The following is a 20,666-nucleotide window of genomic DNA, read 5'->3' as shown; positions in this document are numbered from 1 at the left end:
TATAACAGACACACACAAGGTTAAAAGTAGGATAAGAAATTGAAAGAAAAATATACTAAGTCTAATATTTTTTGACAGAACAGTGGGAACAATGTCATATATCCAACTTTGTATTTGTAATCTGATTGGGAGGGGTGTCCACAGAGTACGGTACATCCAATCGTTTGTCACTCGTCCAAAGAACTTACTTCGGGAAAAATTGATTTACCAATAGGGATATATGTAAAAATCGATTTTAGATATACAAAACTTGCAGAATTTTAACCCCCCCCCCCACCCCCAAACTATTTGATTTAAGTTTTTTATCCTACATCTACATCGATCTTTTGATGTCGTCCCTTAGTTTCTTAATATTTTTTTTTTTTTTTCCTTAACATCTAGTGCCAAATAAGACTTATTCATGACAATCTACATTTTAAAACAGACCAATCAATAAAAAATTGTCCTCCTCTAGTGTCGATTAAATATTTTACTTAAATATTGATATTAAAAGTCTAATGCAAATATTGATCAAACCTACCACTTTAACCAACCCATTATATTAAATTAAACTACCTGTTTTGTTCTATATTAATAATTGATAATTGTATATTTGACGCAAAACATCTTTCCAAATCAATATTATTTACCATTTTGGTAGAACTGTAATAAAAGTTTGATTGATTTTCCTATCCGTATTGTTTGAAAATAAGGAAACTATAAAAGTTTACTGTGAAATATCGATACGGGACCGTGTTTCTACATCTATTATGCATGGAACTCTTCAGGTAACTTGATTGCCTAGGTAGCAGGTCGATAGTGGTATAAAACTTAATGACGCAGTTTCAGGACCATTACAGAACTGGGGAACGAAGATACAGGTGAGTGTATCGTTTTTATTATTTTTCTAAAAAAAGAATAACGACTGGCAAAAAAGAGACAGAATATTTAGGAAATGAAACAAAATCTGACAAAAACATGATTTTATGGTTAACGTTTTCAGCAATTACAAGTACTTTTTCTTGTTCGTCAATTGATACGTTAAAGATGTACGTCCGGGATGCTTAATGAGACTGCACAATCAGTTTGAGTGAGAGGACACATCCACGTGGACCCGTCCGAATTCCATTCGAATGTCTATGTAAACGGATCCGTGACCCGTACACCACATCCGCCATTAATCTGAAAATCTACAACTGAAATTTAACCAAACAATGTTAGATCTGTAAACTTACAGAATGCATTGTTCTTCTCTCAAAGCGATTCGAACTCCTGTTTTTGTGACAATGTGGCAACACCTACTGCATGCACAAGGCCAAGCGCCCTAGACCAATCGACCTACCAGGCTATATAAAATATAGCTTTCGTTAGTAGAGTGAGGCCTTTTCTCAACGACTAAGAGAGTAAAAAATGCAAAGATCTGATGTAATGTGGCATGCCAGTAAATGCCATATCTGGCAGATCAGCTATGCTTTGTGTCTGTCGAAAATGATGATGATATTATTTACCGATGACATACAGTCACATCAAAATTGAGTGACATATTTACGGCAATATTATTTTAATTTAGACTTGTAGATATAAAAAGGTATGGTATGAGTGCAAATGAGACAACTCCCCATCCGAGTCACAATTTGTAAAAAAAATATAAATAGTCTAAATATGTGACAAATTTACACCAGACGGTCTCAATCGGACAACCTATGGTTATACAGGGCTGACTTTATATTCATATAATATGAATACTTCGACCGAAATTTAGCCAAACAAATTGGAAATTTGCGATAGCTAATTATTGTTCTTCACCCAGTGGCAATAGATTATAGATATATAAATGACGTCTCTGTTTAATTTATTTAAAACTTGACAGCACTCAGCGATATTTAAAGAGTGATAATACGCAAAGGAAAAAAGCAGGAATTATGAAAAATATTGGACAATACAACATACCAATCCAAGCAACAGCAAACAGCATCCAACTCCTATGGTGTCTGTTCATTACATAAGGATAAATAGATGTTCATTTGAATTGGTCGCCGTAATTTGTTTGATTGCTGTATCTTAAATTGCGGTGTTTATCTATGCAGACTATACAGAAATATAATTATATATATAGAACTAAGAAGATGTGGTATGTTTTCCAATCAAAATCTTGCTTGATATGAGAAATGGGAATATCTTTTTTATATTTATAAATTATCGTTGATCATCTCAACGAGATTGATTTTCTCGCTTGAGCTGGTACAGCGAAAGTGAGAAAAGCAATCGAGTTGATATGACCAATGATAATCTGTTTATCGCTATTTTACCTTTGACGACGTTGTCATTTTCATGTCAATTTCGTTAGCAACGCCATGTGGCTTCCTTAGTTTCTAGCGATAATTTTTCCATCTCAAGCGAGAAGCATGATATGAAAATTATCACAAAAAAAAAAAAAAAAAAAATCAAAGGAAAAATGCACAAAATAGCGATAAATATACTTATCTGTCATTCTAGATAATCTGTTTCTGTTTTGACTTCGGACTTAATAGAATATGTATATATTTCACTAACTTATGGGTAAATTAATTGGCTCCCAGATACAAAATTGTTCAATTGAATAAATGAATACATGGTAATTGCTATCCCTCAGTTTCTATAAAGGCTTAAAGTTAACTGAAATGCGTCAAACTGTTTCAACGTAGCCAATCGCACATGCCCTTGTGATGTATAAAACCAAAATAAATTACATATAACGGATGCAGACTCACGGTAGGCAAAAACAAATAACAAAAATACCGACCTCCGAGTAAAATTTAAAACGAAAAGTTCCTAATCAGATGGCAACCGTTAAAGCTCAAACACATCGAAAGAATGGACAACAACTGGCATATTCCTTAATCATGGAACATTATACATTAATATGAATGCAAAGTGCAGTAAAACGGGATTGCTATTACTTTGAATTGCAATTTCTCAAAAACCTCTTCACATTATATACTATGATTGTGTCTGTGTTTTAAATTATATGATATGTACATCAATATTTTCATTTTTGTGATATGAAAATCATATGGAGTCATCGGCTTAGTGTTTTGTGTCATAGAAAGGATGGAAACATTTTTGATTTTGCCACATGACAACGTCTCGGCGATTAGCTTATTTTGTAAAAAGTCGCAATTTAATTTTAGGTGCGGAGTCAGATTTTAAAATAGGGGGCTAAACAAGACAACATAAGGATTAAAACATTTAAAAAGTGTATGTATTTACAAAATGTACCACAGTATAGCCCAATAAAGGGAACCGGGTCCCCTGTCTCTATCTAAATCCGGCTGTGGGACTCAAATGCGTGAAACCCAAAGAAAAAATAAAGAAGAACGATATATATGAGATTACAAAAGAAAACCGACAACGTTTCGGTAGATAACTAGGGAAATAATTTATGATTTTGTATTATATTCGTTTTCTTTTAATCTTAAAAACAATCTTCAAAATCTTGGCAAATGTGGCCGAATTATATAGTAACGGATGGATACTTAAAGTTTACGTTGTTTCGTAGTAAGTGTAGCTTTTTAAGAAGGCACTGGCTACGATCACGCTGAAAATGTAACAATAACAAAAATGTTACTGTTACGTAAATGAATTAGTGTCCAGCGTAATTGTGTCGTGTCAACGTTATCATAGCCAGTGCCTTTGTAGGACAGATTGAAATTTTTAGTTTCTGATCTCAGTATGTCTCATATTTAAGAATATACATCGAATTATTTAACCCTTTGATTCTCACATCTATAACGTTGTCGGTTAATGTAACCAACAAAGAATCAAAGTCTTTCAGTAGTTTTGCGTGAGAATAGAATCCCTACTGTAGACGACTAATGTTTTCATGGTTAAATCGGGATGACATCTAATGTTCATTAGTACAAATTGTTTTACAAACGTTTTTTTTTTTAAATGGAAGGCCGTAATAGGTACTCCTTTCTTTATGCAAAGTCACATAGAAAGTTTATTTGACGCAACTTTTGATGAATGTTGATGAACTCTACAAGCCACATCTGCAAAACTTCTAGCCGGATAGCGTTACATTAACCTACTAGTACTTAGATTGCATACACTTCACTGACACTGGTGGAAACAGTAACCTTTCATGCAGTACTTAAATGTATTCTGGCATCGGCGTCAGATTAACCTTACAGTTGTGGCTGCACTGTAACGCAAAAAGAACGTTACATATGTCCGTTTAAAGGGAACGTGTTCGGGACCACATACACATACTATGTATTTGAAGGGAGACAACGCTTGAAACATTTACGTCACTCTTAACTTTTTTGTCCGTATTCGGGTTTTGGAAACTATTTAAAGACTTTTAATCGATGATATGAATATATGGAATTGTACCTTGACTTCGATACATTAGTCAAATTGATTTAAAGGTAACATTATCCCTCTCTATTACAGATCCCAGTTGAATTTATTTCTGGCATTTTGACAAGATCTATTGTTTTACTGAAAGACTTATCAGATTATTTAAACTTTGACAAATATGAGCTCAAAGGACGTTAGGCCTTCGAGCGCGCAGTCTCGTCAAGCTTGGGGATTAGATCCTTACGCTTCTGGTGGACACGCTAGACCTGATAATCAGTTTGACTTCGGTGGACCAAGGGACGATCCAGATTTACCTTCTGCTATGGAAAACGACATGTATGCTGATAGTGAACCCAAAAGGAATAATGATGTGTCCCCAACTACTCCTAAAAAGTCTGGTGGCTGTTGGAGTTGTTTTACAAGTGGTTTAAGATGTAAGTTTCGATTTAAACACATTTGTTGTTGGTTTAATTGAAAATTTGTAAAGAAATGAAAAAAAAATAATATTTTGTTCATTCTGAATATTAAACTAGTTTAACTACATGTATATACATTGTAGTAATATCAGTGTTTTTTTTTTATTTTCCTGCATAAGTGTAAGTGGCAAAATAAATTTGTAATTCATAAAATGAATTTGACATGGTTCTTTTTTGACAACTTCAAGATATATGAATCATTTATCATATAATATTTAAAAACCACAAAGTCCAGTCAATTAACAGGATTTCTTACAATCTTTAAAATTTCCTTTCCCTTTTAAATGTGTATATTCTATTCAAAAACATGTGCAAATAAAGTATATACACATACATTGTATAAAGAAGTAGTACTAATACCTTTATTGCTTTAAATTTTAACTGTTTAATAGAAATGTACATGTGAACAGTGATGACTAAAAATATTGTATATCTTGCATTTTTTCTTGTGTGCAGTGAAAAATATTTTTATTTCCAAACTTGAGTAAAAGAGGGTATTCAATTGTTATATGAATTTCAACAGCTGTCAATTCAAACACTGGTATGATTGAATGATTGATTGATTGTTGGTTGTTTAATGTCCAGTGGCAAATATTTCATACATGTTCTGTACAATCCGTCAATACTGTACACCTTCTGGAATATACTGTCAATGCAGAAAATCACAAATTGGAAAGACAATATCATCATCAACATGTCAAGATTTATTCATTTACAATATGTTGAATATTTAAAAGAAAATGAAAGAATCATTTAATTCTAATTGTACTTTTAGAAGTTATAAATTAACTGTTTTTTTCAATTTGTTTCTATTTATCTGTATTATGCAGTTTATTAAGTAATAAGGGGGTCTAACAAATACCTTTAAGATATATTCTCATGTATTTTTCATAAACTTCTAACAATTTCAGGGATTTTATATATAATTCATATATCTAATATTGTTATTGTTTATCATTTGTCTCTAGATTTCAATTCATTCAGAATTTAAAGTTTTACACTAAAATTAGTCATAAAAAACTATGTACATATGTTTTTATATATATATATATGAATGTTATCTTCAGATTTTAGTTCATACCTTGTCCCCATTGAAACTGATTATAAATTTGTTTGGAAACAAACTAGGCTAAGTTATTGGGTATTTAAACAGATCAATAGAAGGATTTTGGTATATATGTAAATGGTGAGGACATTTAATACATTCCTGTTAGTTTGTGAAATTAAATACCAGGATAACCTTGATATTTATAATAATCATTACCTTCTCAATACACAATCAACATATAAATGTGTATTGACTCTTGTTTCAAGAGTCAAATGAAATTTTTTTTTAAAATGTGTATGGAGATCTTATTTTTCTATCCATAATTTTAATACTTGTTTGACCCCTGCGCATGTATTAAAAGTCCATTTTATACTATATTTTTATTCTTGTCAATATGCAGCTTGATAGCCTCCTTTTGATTGTCTTGTTTTATAATATGTTTTGATTCCTGTACACTTAATTAAATTGTGTCTGTCATTGCAGGATACGCAAACATTTTTTAACACTATAATTATGATAAAATCTAAAACTATGTTTATGGTCAATAAATGAATCTTTTTGTTATTCATTATTTCATATTTTTGATAACAGAACAAATTTGACATCTCAGTATTTTTTTCTTTCTTGACATTTGCAACTATTCCAGTCATAATTACGTTCTTATTGGTTTAATTAGGATTATATAAAATTTACTGGTTACCCCGATGAATTAATGAAAATTGAAAAATATAGTTATATTACCTAGGTTGATATCCATTCAAGATCTTCTTTTATGAATATAAAATAATATAATGAATTTCATTAAGACTCGGACAACACTAATCTACATGTTTTGTCAAAACTTACATCTACATAGGTATTATCAAAACTTACATCGCGATTAGGTGTCATGTTTGTTTTCTTTGATCACGTTGATGTTATGACTTAATTTAGCTTTGTCCTTGGCTATCATTATAGTGACAATAACGTGTCATATTTAATTGCAATATAAACAGTGACATTGAATTGAATTATTTGCATGGACAAAATAAGTGTCGAACATCTTCTACGTTTGAAAATTATTTGGTCGCCATTTTTTCAAAATTTTATAAAAAAAAACCCAACAGCATGTATCAGCTTTATCAAAAGAAACTAATGTTTGATTCTATGCTGCTTTAAGTTAAGACGATCACTGAAAACACGAGCATCCAAAAGTTATTAGATTTTTATTGTAACAATCTTACAAAATAATTTTTTACCAAGTCGGCCCACGCTGTAAATGTGGTCACTATCTTGAAAAGTAATATAAGATTTTCAGAAAATAGCTAATTTTCAAATCAATTTGGAAGGGACATTATAAAAAATTAAACTATTGTATGTACGATATTTGAAATATATATGATATAGTAATAAGCACATACGTCCACGATTTTTCCATCTGTTTTGTATAAAATGCAATTTTAGGTTAAACACGACAGAAAATCCAATATTTATCGTAGTTGTATGAATTAACAGTGTGAACTATCGTGGCAACAAGACAAATTTTCAAAAGCATTTGGAAGGGAGAAGACCAAAATTTAAACTTTTCCAAAAGGCATAAATATATTTCTAAATATATGAAGAATTACTATAATTTTCACACATTTTGTATCATGATCTAACAGTAATTTATTTAATCGATTCCGGAAAGCCCCTGTGCATTCCTATACATTTTACTTGGGCATGATACGCGTGATGCATGATGTCGCCAAAGTCATGTGATGACTGCTATAGTTAGATATGAAAGAGTTGAGGTGAACCAATCAAAATAAAAATCTGAGCTTGAGGTTATAAAGTCCAAGAACTTGAAATTGGTGTACATTTATATACTATTGTATCACCAACTATCCATATAAGCATGTGGTCAATAAAATTTCACTGATACTTCTGAAATATTTTATTAAGTGTAAAACCCCGGATGGTTGTTATAAGATTTTTTGGATAAAAGGTAGTTGGCTCAAGGAAATGATAGTGCGGATGGGGCATCTGTGTACTTGGGACAAATTTTTGTTTGGATATAAGGTAGTTGACTTAAGGAAATACAGACAAAGTTTGCATATTGCAGGGTGACTTAAGTTCAAGTAGACAAATGACATGTACATTTTAAAGTTCTATTCAACTCCAAGTTTTTAGTAAATCTAGTGAAATTGAGAATATTTACTTTGATAATTTTACAGCACTATGGGCGACCAGACAGACAGAAGAAACCAAAGGAAACCGAGAGCTACATGTGAAGACAACTTTAAGGGAACTGATCATCTACCTGGTTTTCTTGGTCATCTTGTGTGTAGGTAAGTACATGTAATATAAAAAACAGGTATCAACTGTAAAACATGGAAGAAAAATATTATATGACATCGCAAATTATTGTTCTGACTTTTGATATATATAAAAAATGTAACTTTTAAAAAACCTGATTGGCCAAAAGCTATAACTGTAATTTGACATAGCTAAGAAACTGTCTTTGTGCAAATGTTATTTAAAGTAGTTTATTTTAGGTAAAAGATGATTTTAGTGGTTAGTCTAGTGGTTACATGTCGTCGTTCAATGACACCCAAATGTTTAGTGTTATTTGTAAAAGATGTAAAATTTGATATAGAACTACAGTTTGTATACATGTACATGTATATTAATAAGTAAGTTAACTTTTGACAGTGACCTTTGGAATGACCAGTACAACTATGTACTACTACACCAAGGTGATGAATGACCTGTTCTTGGATACAGTTCACAGTGGAGGAGGAACTTTCAGGTCTATTACAAACGTCAATGACTTCTGGAAAGTAAGTTGTTATTATTTGTTTAAATTTATTTAAATTTTTTAAACATGTCATTAAATTTATGACATGTTTGAAATATTTTCAATATACTATATAGAATGAAATTCAAAACAGTGTGGCTGTGGCCATTGATTGACACATTAAATTCATCCATTGACTGGGACAATTTAGGTGAACGTTTGTATGTAAAGACCATTGCTCACTGTGTACTTTTTAAAGACACTTAAACTATGGGGTCACCAAAGGTTCTCAACACCTTAATAAAGTAATTCGAAAAAAATAATCAGAAATAACACGATGTTTTGATTTATATCAATTATATAAATAAAAACATAAAGGTTATTCCTGATTATTTTTTCGAATTATTTTATAATTAAAGGCGTTAAGAAACCTTTGGTCACCCCACAGTTTAAATGTCTATCGTAGGTACGTCGTGAACAGTGGTCGTTACAGACAAACGTTCACGTAAATTGTCACAGTCAATGGATGAATTTAATGTGTCAATCAATGGCCACAGCCACACTGTTTTGAATTTCATTCTAATGTAAACCAACTAGTTTTTATTAGCGATTCATTTCTGTGAAAAATAACTTGAATATAAATTGTCATGAAAATGTAAAACTGTGAGTTTCCTTCACACAAATACACCCAGAAAATGATGAAATCATGAAAATAAATTGCTTTAGAGTCAAGATAAATTCTATCTCTTCCCTAAAGGCAAGTAATCTATATCCGATCCTTGTTGTCTGATGGAATATATTTAAAATTTTTAGTCAAAGTCCAAATTCTCACAATATTTTATGGTCTTTAGAAGGGAAGCGATAGTTACCAAACGGACATTCAAATAAAACTTGATGTGAATATACATTAGGAATAATAAAAGAATATTATTTTTTTAACATTCATCCATCATGCAAACAAAGTTCAAGTTAAACAATAACAATATTACATCATTTCAGTTGTTAGAAAAGAATTGTGGGAAGAATGTGGTACAAATTTATAATTTATATTTACAGTTTGCAAAGAAACCCTTACTTGATGGACTTTATTGGGAGACATGGTACAACAATGAGAATGTTCCAAATGAACAACTTGGCTATATATACTATGAGAACAAACTGCTAGGTGTACCAAGAATCAGACAGTTGAAAGTCAGTACCAACTCTTGTCAAGTCCATGATGATTTCAAAGATGTTATTCGTGAATGCTTTGATTCATATTCAGAAAATTTGGAAGACAAAACTTCAGAAGTTTCTCATGCTAACTATACAGGGTAAGTTAATACAATGTGATCATATCTTTGCATTGAAAAACAGAAATCTTTATTTGTATTTCAATAGGATCTAAAGGGGACTAGTTAATGGTAAAAAAAGAAATTACTCTCTTACAGTATACTAGGAAATATACATTACTAAAAACTCAATTTTATTACTAAAAGCAACATTGCTTTATTGCTGTTTCACATATTGACAACTTCTAGAAGTTCTTAATAGTAAGTTGAAGATTTAGATTGTCCTTAGCTAAGCATAACTCTCTGATATTCACATATCTATAGTTGTAATCCCACTGGAATATAGTTGTACACCTTTAGCAAACTTTAGCAAAAGTATTTTGTACAAGAGTCTTGTAACACATGCTGAAATAAGTTTATTGATAAAGAACCAGCTGTTGATTTGAGTTGATTATATTACAGATGGACGTATCAGACAGAGAGTCAGTTAGATGGTTCGTCCTACTGGGGAATGTTGACTACCTATAGTGGATCGGGTTATGTTCAGGACCTAACAGGTCGGAAGAACACGTCAGCAGAAACTATAGACTATTTGTTTGATAATCTGTGGATACAACGAGGGACTAGGGTGGTGTTTATAGACTTTACTGTATACAATGCCAACATTAATCTGTTTTGTGTTGTCAGGTAAGCATGAATAATGATTCATTGGGGTACCAGTGTCACTTTTGGTGCACACAACCAAATGTTTTCTTTTGTTAGGGTGATTAAGATACATAAGGATCAAACAAGTAGAATCATCTTTAAACAATTTACAGTTAGCAGTTATAAAAATTAATTTATGTAATGTAGGAACATATTCATTACACCAGTTCATCTGAGCACTCAGGTCATCTTTATAACTTACAATTTTTTTTTTATTTATTTAGAAATTTAAAAATTAAGGATAGTTGCTGTTAGCTGTGGGTGTTATTTTAGAAAAGAATTAAGAAATCGTTATATGAAAGTACTAACTTTACTATGTTATTTTTAGACTGGTTGTTGAATTCCCTGCCACTGGAGGAGCTATCCCATCCTACACTTTCCGTACTGTCAAGCTGATTCGATATGTGACTGTCACTGACTATTTTATTCTGGCCTGTGAATTTATCTTTGTTATGTTCATTGTATACTACATAGTGGAGGAGGCTATTGAGGTATGTTTAAAATATACAGTTCATGTGTGTAATAAAATTCTTAATGATAATTTGTTTATAAGCCAATTTACTCAAACTTAATGGTAAGTAAAAATTATCTTAGCCTTCAAAGTGAACCATTGATATTATATTTATACTATAATTTACGAACAGAATCATTAAAAAACAGCCTGAGCATGCATAAACGTAAAATTGAATGTTTTTAAGAAATGGTTATTTATTTTTACAGATCAAGAAACACAAGCTGTCCTATCTGAAAAGTATGTGGAACATCCTGGATATTGTTGTAATTATCATAGCGATACTTTGTATAGTGTTTGACATATATCGGACAATAGTGGTAGACAACAAGCTAAAGGAACTACTAGATAATCCCGACAAATATGCTGACTTTGAGAACCTCAGTTACTGGCAGACACGTTTTGATAATGCTATAGCTATTGCTGTCTTCTTTGCCTGGATCAAGGTAATGTTTAGCATTAAAACAACAACTTTAGTTACTTCATAATAGAGGCTTTAAATTTAACTTTAATTTGAGAAATATATCAGCTGCATGTGATGATTGCCTATTAGGTAAATAAGATATTTGAATACAGCTGGAGAAAATAAGCATTATGGTCTATTTTGAATTTATTTTTCTGAATATTGTTCTTTGTTTGGGTAACTCAACTCAAATAACTCTTGTTTAAGGTAGCACAATACAAAGATTTTTCATCCCCAATCAGACATCTTTAAACTGATGTAATTCCACTCATCCTTCTTTGAATTTTATAAATGAGGTACCAAAAGAAAGAAGAAAGATTAATCTATCAAATTGTGATAATTTCATTATGACATAATTATTACTTAATTAATTGTTATGTAATTAGTTGCTATATTGTGATATCCATACTTCAATGTATTTAGCTTCTTTGTTATTCATAGCATCCCAAAATATTTGATAGATTCTTGCACAACACAGTTTGACCTCCAAACTGTGTCTCAGATTTTTCCTATTGTATTTCATTCTCTTATAAACCTTCAATGAAGTTTGCAACATCAATTTACAAGAGATCACTAAAATCAATTGGGTATAAAATTTGTTCTATTGATGTTTTTGGAAATCTGAGACACAAAGAAGGATGAAATGAATTACATCAGTTTAAAGTTGTCTGATTGGGAGTGAAAAAATCTTTGTATTGTGCTACCTTAAATTAACTATGTGCTCTAGGTCATATCAGTCCGTAAAAGGCTGTTAGTCATCTTATATAAATATGTCATTTCTTAAGTATTGTATTTTATATTTGACAGATTTTCAAGTACATTAGCTTTAACAAGACAATGACCCAGCTTTCCTCCACTCTTGGTAAATGTGCCAAGGATCTGGCTGGATTTGCTGTCATGTTCTTCATTATCTTCTTGGCCTTCACACAACTGGGTTATCTCCTCTTTGGTACACAAGTCAAGGACTTCAGCAACTTCCAGAATTCCTTGTAAGAATTTAACAATTTTTAATCAATGTATCAATTTGTGGTTCAAAGAATAAAATGGTTGTTGTTTAAAGTACCTTAATATGAATGAATGATGCAAGTTATAGTAACAGAGATATCATACAATTTGGTATATTTCAAAATACATATTTTCTGTGTTTTGTTGTTATTTAGATACATAAGTTATGTAACTTTTTTGTTGTCTGAAATCTTAATCCTTTACAAACATATGGAAGGCTCATATTGACAGTTAAGAATTATTTTTCAGCTTCACACTGTTTCGTATCATCTTGGGAGATTTTGATTTCCACCAGCTTGAAGCAGCCAACAGAATTCTTGGTCCAATCTACTTCATGTTGTTCGTATTCTTTGTTTTCTTCGTTCTGATCAACATGTTCTTGGCTATCATCAACGACACCTACTCAGAGGTCAAAGGTGATATGGCTAACCAGAAGAACGAGTTTGAGATGACTGACTACTTCAAGAGAGTAAGTTTATTGATTCTATACTATCATAGTTGGTTTTGTAATGAAATTTACACATTGATTTTCTAAAAACCAGAATGACATCAAATTAGGTAAAAAAAAATTATTGTGTTAGCATGTCCTTTTCTCCAATACTAAACATTTTACACATTGAAATATGATTATTTTTCTGCAAAGAAAACAGATTTCCTCAATATTTAATTGACTTGGTTCTGTTTGTTGACATTGTAACTTTATATACTCTTCATATATATCAGAGATTTTGTCTTAAACAGTCTAAAAGCTAAACATCAGCTAAAAACTGAACCTTCACAGTAAAAGGACACATATAAATTATGGTATAAAGTCATAAAGTCAGATGAATTAAGTTGTTATCATTAAACCAGTAGAGAACTTTATATTTATTCTAATAAACATAATTTTCAAAAATATTTTTTTAGGGATACATGAAGATGGTTGACAAACTGAACTTCAAGAGGGACAAGATTGTTGATATTCAGAAGGCTCTGAAAAATGCTGACATCAACCAAGACAAACAGCTTGACTTTGAGGAATGGCGTCAAGATCTCAAGACGTAAGTTTGACTATTTATTAAATAATTGTATATCTTTATAGATCTATAATATAAATGTTTAATTCAAATAAAATAAACTTTTATTCAGAAAAAAACATACTGATCATGTTTGAAGTTTGAAAAGCATATTACTAATGGTCTGTAGTAAAAATGAGGACAAACCTCAAAACAAAAGATTTTGTTTTTTAGACGTGGTTATGCTGATGGTGAAATTGAGGCACTCTTTGCTAAATATGACATGGATGGTGACCGTGTGCTGGACGAATCAGAACAGAAGAAACTACAAGCTGACCTTAATAAAGAACAGGTAACATGTCTTGTATTAATGCTCTCTCTACAAACTATAATAAATAAAATAATTTGGCAGGGATTTATGTCAGACTTAGTTGTTAATTATTTCTAATTAATATAAGTAAGTAGGGATATATGAAACAGCAACCCAACTACACAAAGCATTAAAAGACCAGATGTGGTTTCTATAATTTTTAGAATTACAGATTCTATCATATCATTTAAATCAAGTTTTAATTAGATATTTATGTGGCTCATCTCCGTCTTGAAACAGTGTCATACCAATATACATTCAAGGGTGAATTTTTAAACAAAGTTATTTAACCTGAAACCCTGTAACCAAAATATTTTTTTATTAGACGGTTTTTTCCTTCTGTGTTATAGGATGCTCTTAACAAAGAATACGAACATCTGGAGAAATCAGGCAACAGACCGGGCACTGCCAGAAGATCAAGTAGTCGTGTTAGTTTTAACGATGACAGTGGTGAAGATAGTGATGACGAAGATAGCGGAACAAAATCCTCGCGTTCAGGAAGAGCATCAAATGGCGTATCATATGAAGAATTTACAGTGTTATCTCGCAGAGTAGACAGAATGGAACATTCTATAGGCAGTATTGTATCAAAAATAGACGCTGTTTTAGTTAAATTAGAAGCTATGGAAAAAGCTAAATTAAAAAGACGAGAAACAATGGGAAAAATATTAGACAGTATAACAGAGGTAACTTTTGCTAATTAATTTTTTGTGTATTAATTGTAGTATTTTCTTTCCAAAATTGATATATGTTTGGTGTATTCTGAATGACAGTTAAAAAAAAAGTTTCTTTTTTTTAATTTTATTATTTTGGAAAGTTAATACTGGTTGATAATATCATAAAATGTACCACCAATAACACATGGTAAAAGTGAACTAATTATAATCACTTCCAACCTTGTGTGGGTTTCATTGTGCAACACATATACAACAGCTTTATAAAATGTCAATATTGTTATAATACATGTGCATATATGATGATGGGGAAACAATCAGACACATACAGGTGCAGGTTGTTTGATGATTTAATAAAAAGACGTACCAGAGTAAGTATTTAAAAAAATGTTTGACGTGTGATATAAATAACAGTATATACCTATACATTAATATTCCTGGCAGTAAAAAATAAAATCTCCAGAATTTCAACTTCTAGAGAAATGTTGATAGTTTCTGGAGTAGTTTGATATTTTAACAAATATTAGTGTGATTTAACTTTAACCTGAGAAGGTCAGATTTTGTCAATAGTTACCATTTGGTATGCCTTAAAAAATAAATCTGGCCTTCTTGGAATGCTTTGAAAAAGTCTATTCTTGATTTTGTCCAGTTGTGAAAATTAAGACAAGACTATTTTTTTTCCATTTGTTTGATTGGCATTTCTGTCTCTCCCTTATTTTTTTTAAAAGTTGAATTATTATATCAAGTAAAATCAAGAATAGATTTTTATAGTGTGTTTTAATCAATTGTGACTTCACCATGTCTTGTTTTGTTATACTAAGACTGATGGAAATAGCGATGAAGCTAAAAGAGAACAAATGGAAAGATTAGTAAGAGAAGAATTAGAAAGGTGGGATTCAGAAACATCATTTTCTCCAAGTGGTAGAGGGGCATCACCCAGTAGTGGCACCTCAGCTCGCGGAGTCAGATCTAGGTCACGACCTGGCTCAGGACAAAATGAACCAGTGAGTATGGAAGGGAAATAACTCTACCCACAAACTATAAGTCAGGTCAATTGATGATGGAAGAAATCTAGGAGTTTAGGGAAAATATATAGTTACATGTATCTTGACATATTCGCTAGCCAAGGGTTACGATCCACTCCCGCTCTCTTCACCCTTGGCGGATTGAGATAAAATTTCGGAGACACAAGATAAGGATTTTTATTGGTTGCAGTCAAAACTCGCTGCATCCAATCAAAAAGCGCCTATAACATGATCACGTGTAAACGTAGAAAGTGTTTGTAAACAATTACCACATGTTTATTGTGCAACAAGTCTTTACATCCCTAAACATACAACTATTTAGTGACAACTTGAATTTTTTTAATCAACCAATAGAAGTTCCTGTGTATGTTTCATGCACAAATGCATGAATGTTGACGTATATTTTCATTTCCGGCTTTACCAAGTGTGTAGAATCTAGACACTACCATGTTTTTACCTCCAAGTTGAAGAGTTCAAGTTCTACCATTGGTCAATAATAATGTATTCGGAATGGGCGTGATTTTTATCTTCCGATAGATGGCGCAACATTGTTATCACAAATCTTGGCTCAATCCGCCAAGGGTGAAGAGAGCGGGAGTGGATCGTAACCATTGGCTAGCGAAGATGGTATCTTGATAAGTTGACCACATATTCACATGTTCTAAAAAAAAATTTTCATTAAATTTGAGATTTGAACAAAAAATCAAGTCTAAAAGTACAAATATTTGTGTAATACCGTATATCTTAAATCTCATAGGAAAAGAAAATATTTCATTTTTAGTTTATATTACATTAATGTTTCATAAAACTGTAGTAAAATGAAATGAACATTTTTTTTAGCTGTTTATTAATTCCTTTTGATGTTGTTTAATTAATAATATGTTTCATTTTGAAGACATCAGATGTTTAAACGGTAAACCTTGCACAGGTATGCAATGCATGAGTCTTTATTTTGATGTTAGACAAATAACTTTTAACACTTTTTATTATTTGAATTTAGATTGTTGTAGAAAATGCAGGTTGTTTTTTTAGTTAGGTAAATTGTTCTATAAATATTTTTAATGCATGGATCAAATCAAGTTTGGCAGAAGGTTGCATTCAATTACTTTTTTTTTTTTTAGATAATTAGGGTTTATCATATCATTCAGTTCTTATATCTTGTGAATGCACAGAGAGGTGCACACTAGGATTTAGAGCATTGGTTTTTCTCAATAATTAAAAAAAGAAAAGAAAATTGGTACATATGATAGGTGGTAGACACAATTACAATGATTACTCAAGGTTGTTAGAGTGAAAGTGTATCTGTTCAAGTATTAAATATTTGGGTGTGGTGCAAACATTTGTATTTCTGAATTTGCACTGTAGTATTGATAGTGTAATAATCTCCCTGCTCTAGAGGCATGCATGGGCCACCTAGGTGGTTAAATAACAAAAGGACTGAACATTTTTTTTTATCTTAATCATGCATGACTTAGTTTATAATTTATGCCATATTATCTAAAACTTTCAACCATACCTGACCAAAAAGTCCTTTGGTTGTCATTATTGATATCTGAAAGAAAGATAGAAGGTTAAATTGAGGAGCAATATTCTGACGATGGTTTTATTTCGGTGATTGAAATGCATAATTGTTTTTTAATGGTTCTTTATACAAACAACTATAGGCAGTGAGAATCAATTCAATTGAAATTTGAATTTGAGCTTTATTTATTGTAATTTTTCTCTATATGAATATAATGTTGATACTTTATGTGAATCTGTTTATTTGTGTGTTTGTCTGACCACATTGCATTTGACTAATGATCCTGTTTTGATTAATACAAATTAATACAATGAATTTGAAAAAGATATATTCTTTCTTTTCAACCTCAAATTATATATTTGAATTCTAAGATTCTGTTTCTGTTTTTGTTTATTTTGTCTTTTAGTTTGTCTGCAGAAATAAATTTAGGTTTAATAATTGTTTCTGCACTTAAATCTTGACAGTAGTAAGATAAAAGAAAATCATTATTGCAGTGAATGAGGATTTGAATGTGTAATTTAATCTTTGTTGTTGTTTGTTCATAGAAAACTTTCAGTTTTAGACACTTTATTCATTATCAATAACTTTTCATAAATGTAGATAAATTGCAGTATGAATATAACAACAAAATAATTTGCTGCTGTAAACAAAATTTTTTTTTACCTTTAATATTTTGTTTTGAAAATAAATTGATGTTACTTCATGTTTGAATTACTTAGATCAGTTTTGCTGGCACAGGAAACTTTAGATCATGTTTATACTGGTATGTTTAACAATAGTTCAAACAAATTTGACAAAGTTTTTATCCATTATAATTTTACAAAAATCTAATAATTTTTCTTTTTTTCTTTTTCAGGATTACTTTGATCGAAACTACAGAGTTTAGTAGAAAACATTCCTGTTTGTTATTTTATGTCTCTCTGTGATACACATCGTCGTACTATCATTTATTTGTGTTCACTTTCACATCATTGACAAATTACAAATGTTTTGCAATAATTTCTAATTGATGTTATAAAAATACTGATATCATCTGACAATATTTGCATTTGTGTTCTTTAAACTACTGATATCTAATGCTGCTTTTTCCTGTACTAATTTTAAGATATTATATACAACAAAAAATTGATAAATTTACAATGTAAATGAATTTTAAAATATTTTTTGAAAAATTTGATAAGAACAGTACAATGTATCATGGAATCAAAATCTCTGTAATAGATTTTTTGGCAAATTTATTGGAAAGATTTTTTTTTTATATCAAATTGTAATACATTGTAAAAACATTTTAAAGACATAAAGGCGTGTGAAGAAAGGATGCTTGTCCTGTAAGAAAATGAAATTTTATACAGGAGATATTTTATTGCAGAAGTGTTGTGAAAACAGTAATTCTCATGAACTACGATAAAAGCTAATGTTCTAAAAAGTGTTTTTCATATAACTGAAAAATTCATGTGAATTTTTGTTTTTACAACATGCATTGTGCATTTATATGAACAAAACCAAATATAGTTATTGTAATGTTTTACTGAAGTTTAATTTTAAGATTACCATGAATGAAATCCTTTTTATCTACCTAATTTTTACAATCAGGGAATAATTGTTTTACATTTACCGTCCTTTGATCATAATGTGCCCAAATGAATCTCCGTCCAGTTGTATATGTTTGCTTTTAGGTTGGTTGTACAATTTTATGTTTACATGTTATAATTATAAGCATGCTTTAACTTTAGAAATTATATATATTTATATATCAAATATTATAAAACAAATTGCATGATTTTTTTTTTATATATAGATCAGTGTACAATTTGATCAAAACCAAGATTAATTTAAAAAAGATGTATATTTTTACAGAAAATCATTGTTTGTTAAATTACAATTTCATATTTCCGTCCTGAGAGAGACATTTGTTAAAGAAAAGATTGATCTTCAGATACTAAAAAATAAATTTTATCGTTGCAAAGATACCAGTATTAAATGGGAGAGAAAAAATCCTGACAAGTCTTTGCCAATTACAGTATTTCCGTCCTAAACTGCTATAATTTGTTATTTATAATTGATTTAAACAATCTTTACCTTTTGGTAGGGAGCCTAACATTTATTTCATTGTTTTTCTCATTCACTGCTGATTTTATCTGTGATTTCAGCTTTTTTCATATATTTTATTTTTTGAAACCAGCAAACTAAAAATGCTACATGTAGTAATTGTTTTAATTGTACACATTATGTGCAATTTTAATTTTGTCCTGATTTTGCATGATATATTTTCCACTGGGCATTAGGCAAACCAAAGTTTGAAAATCCAGTTAAGACAATATGTAATATTTTTATTACTGAACGGATAATATATAATACCTACATGTACTGGTTTAATTCATCAAAATAATGAATTGCAAAGAAAAATTAACAAAGGCAGCAACTGGAATACCAGATCAAAATATATTGAAAAAAGCTGAAATTTCCGGAACTTTGTTTACTTGTTATGTTAGATGCATTTCTATGTGTTACATTATTATTATTATTAAATGTTAATTAGGAAGCAGGTTAATTGTTGTTGTTGTTTTTATCTTATTTTGAAATATTGAGATGTGGTATGATTGCTTTTGAGACAACCATCCAACCAGGCCAAATAATATGGATATAAGCATTATAGGTCACTATATAGCCTTCAATGATGAGCAAATCCCTTTAAAAGACAATGATGTGCAAAATGTGAACAACCAACAACCTGATTTATAACAAAACAATAAATGAAAAACAGATATATCAAACAGTAACCAGGCAACTGCTGAAATACAGGCAAATACAGAATGTTGCATAGTTGAACATGTTTTTGAGCACCCAACTCTTCCATTACTATGACAAAAATGTAACAGCACAACATTTAAACAAACTCAAAGTCTATAGAAATGGCTCAACTCATCAGATTGACAAAAAAGTATGAGTCTTAAGAGAACTGACTGTTACTGAAAGCTAGTTCCAAGTCAATTACTACTAATAGATGAATCATTTATTCGAGATTAATTTAATCCCGCTGCAAATGTTTGCACCTGTCCTAAGTCAGGAATCTGATGTACAGTAGTTGTCGTTTGTTTATGTAATTTATACATGTTTCTCGTTTCTCATTTTTTTTTATATAGATTAGACCATTGGTTTTCCTGTTTGAATGGTTTTACACTAGTAATTTTGGGGCCCTTTATAGCTTTTTGTTCAGTGTGAGCCAAGGCTCCGTGTTGAAGACCGTACCTTGACCTATAATGGTTTACTTTTATAAATTGTTATTTGGATGTAGAGTTGTCTCATTGGCACTCACACCACATCTTCCTATATCTATCCATAGAACAATCAATCAATGTTTATGAAATATACTATGAAAGGTACAGGGTTAATTCTCTACCAGATCAAACAAAGATATCATGTAATTCTTTGCTAAGCATGTATCTTAAGTGACAAAGAGCAACCTCAAGCTATTTATTTGTCTAATACGAAGAAGGTGTGTTTGTGAAGGCCAATGAATCAA

General features: G+C 30.7%; 1 protein-coding gene across 5 annotated transcripts; it reads left to right on the top strand.

The window, feature by feature from the left end:
• Positions 1 to 711: 711 nt before the first annotated feature.
• Positions 712 to 19,694, top strand: LOC143045976 (polycystin-2-like). 5 transcript variants are annotated; one of them, XM_076218873.1, is made up of 16 exons: positions 712 to 860; positions 4,414 to 4,754; positions 8,040 to 8,153; positions 8,518 to 8,645; positions 9,659 to 9,915; positions 10,336 to 10,560; positions 10,907 to 11,069; positions 11,299 to 11,535; positions 12,360 to 12,541; positions 12,807 to 13,026; positions 13,464 to 13,597; positions 13,787 to 13,904; positions 14,273 to 14,608; positions 15,418 to 15,600; positions 16,622 to 16,657; positions 18,000 to 19,694. In XM_076218873.1, exons 2-15 carry the CDS (start codon positions 4,499 to 4,501, stop codon positions 16,655 to 16,657), a joined length of 2,589 nt encoding a protein of 862 aa, XP_076074988.1. In that variant the 5' UTR covers positions 712 to 860; positions 4,414 to 4,498; the 3' UTR covers positions 18,000 to 19,694. The 5 variants fall into 5 exon arrangements, with proteins under 5 accessions (XP_076074988.1, XP_076074992.1, XP_076074987.1 ...); XM_076218872.1 differs by lacking the exon at positions 712 to 860 and having other exon boundaries at positions 4,279 to 4,754; XM_076218875.1 differs by lacking the exons at positions 712 to 860; positions 16,622 to 16,657 and adding an exon at positions 16,517 to 16,549 and having other exon boundaries at positions 4,279 to 4,754.
• The last annotated feature ends 972 nt before the right edge of the window (positions 19,695 to 20,666 follow it).

Source organism: Mytilus galloprovincialis, chromosome 9, assembly GCF_965363235.1.
Source record: "Mytilus galloprovincialis chromosome 9, xbMytGall1.hap1.1, whole genome shotgun sequence".
Taxonomy (NCBI): Eukaryota; Metazoa; Mollusca; class Bivalvia; order Mytilida; family Mytilidae; genus Mytilus; species Mytilus galloprovincialis.
This window is presented reverse-complemented; position numbering and strand designations above follow the sequence as displayed.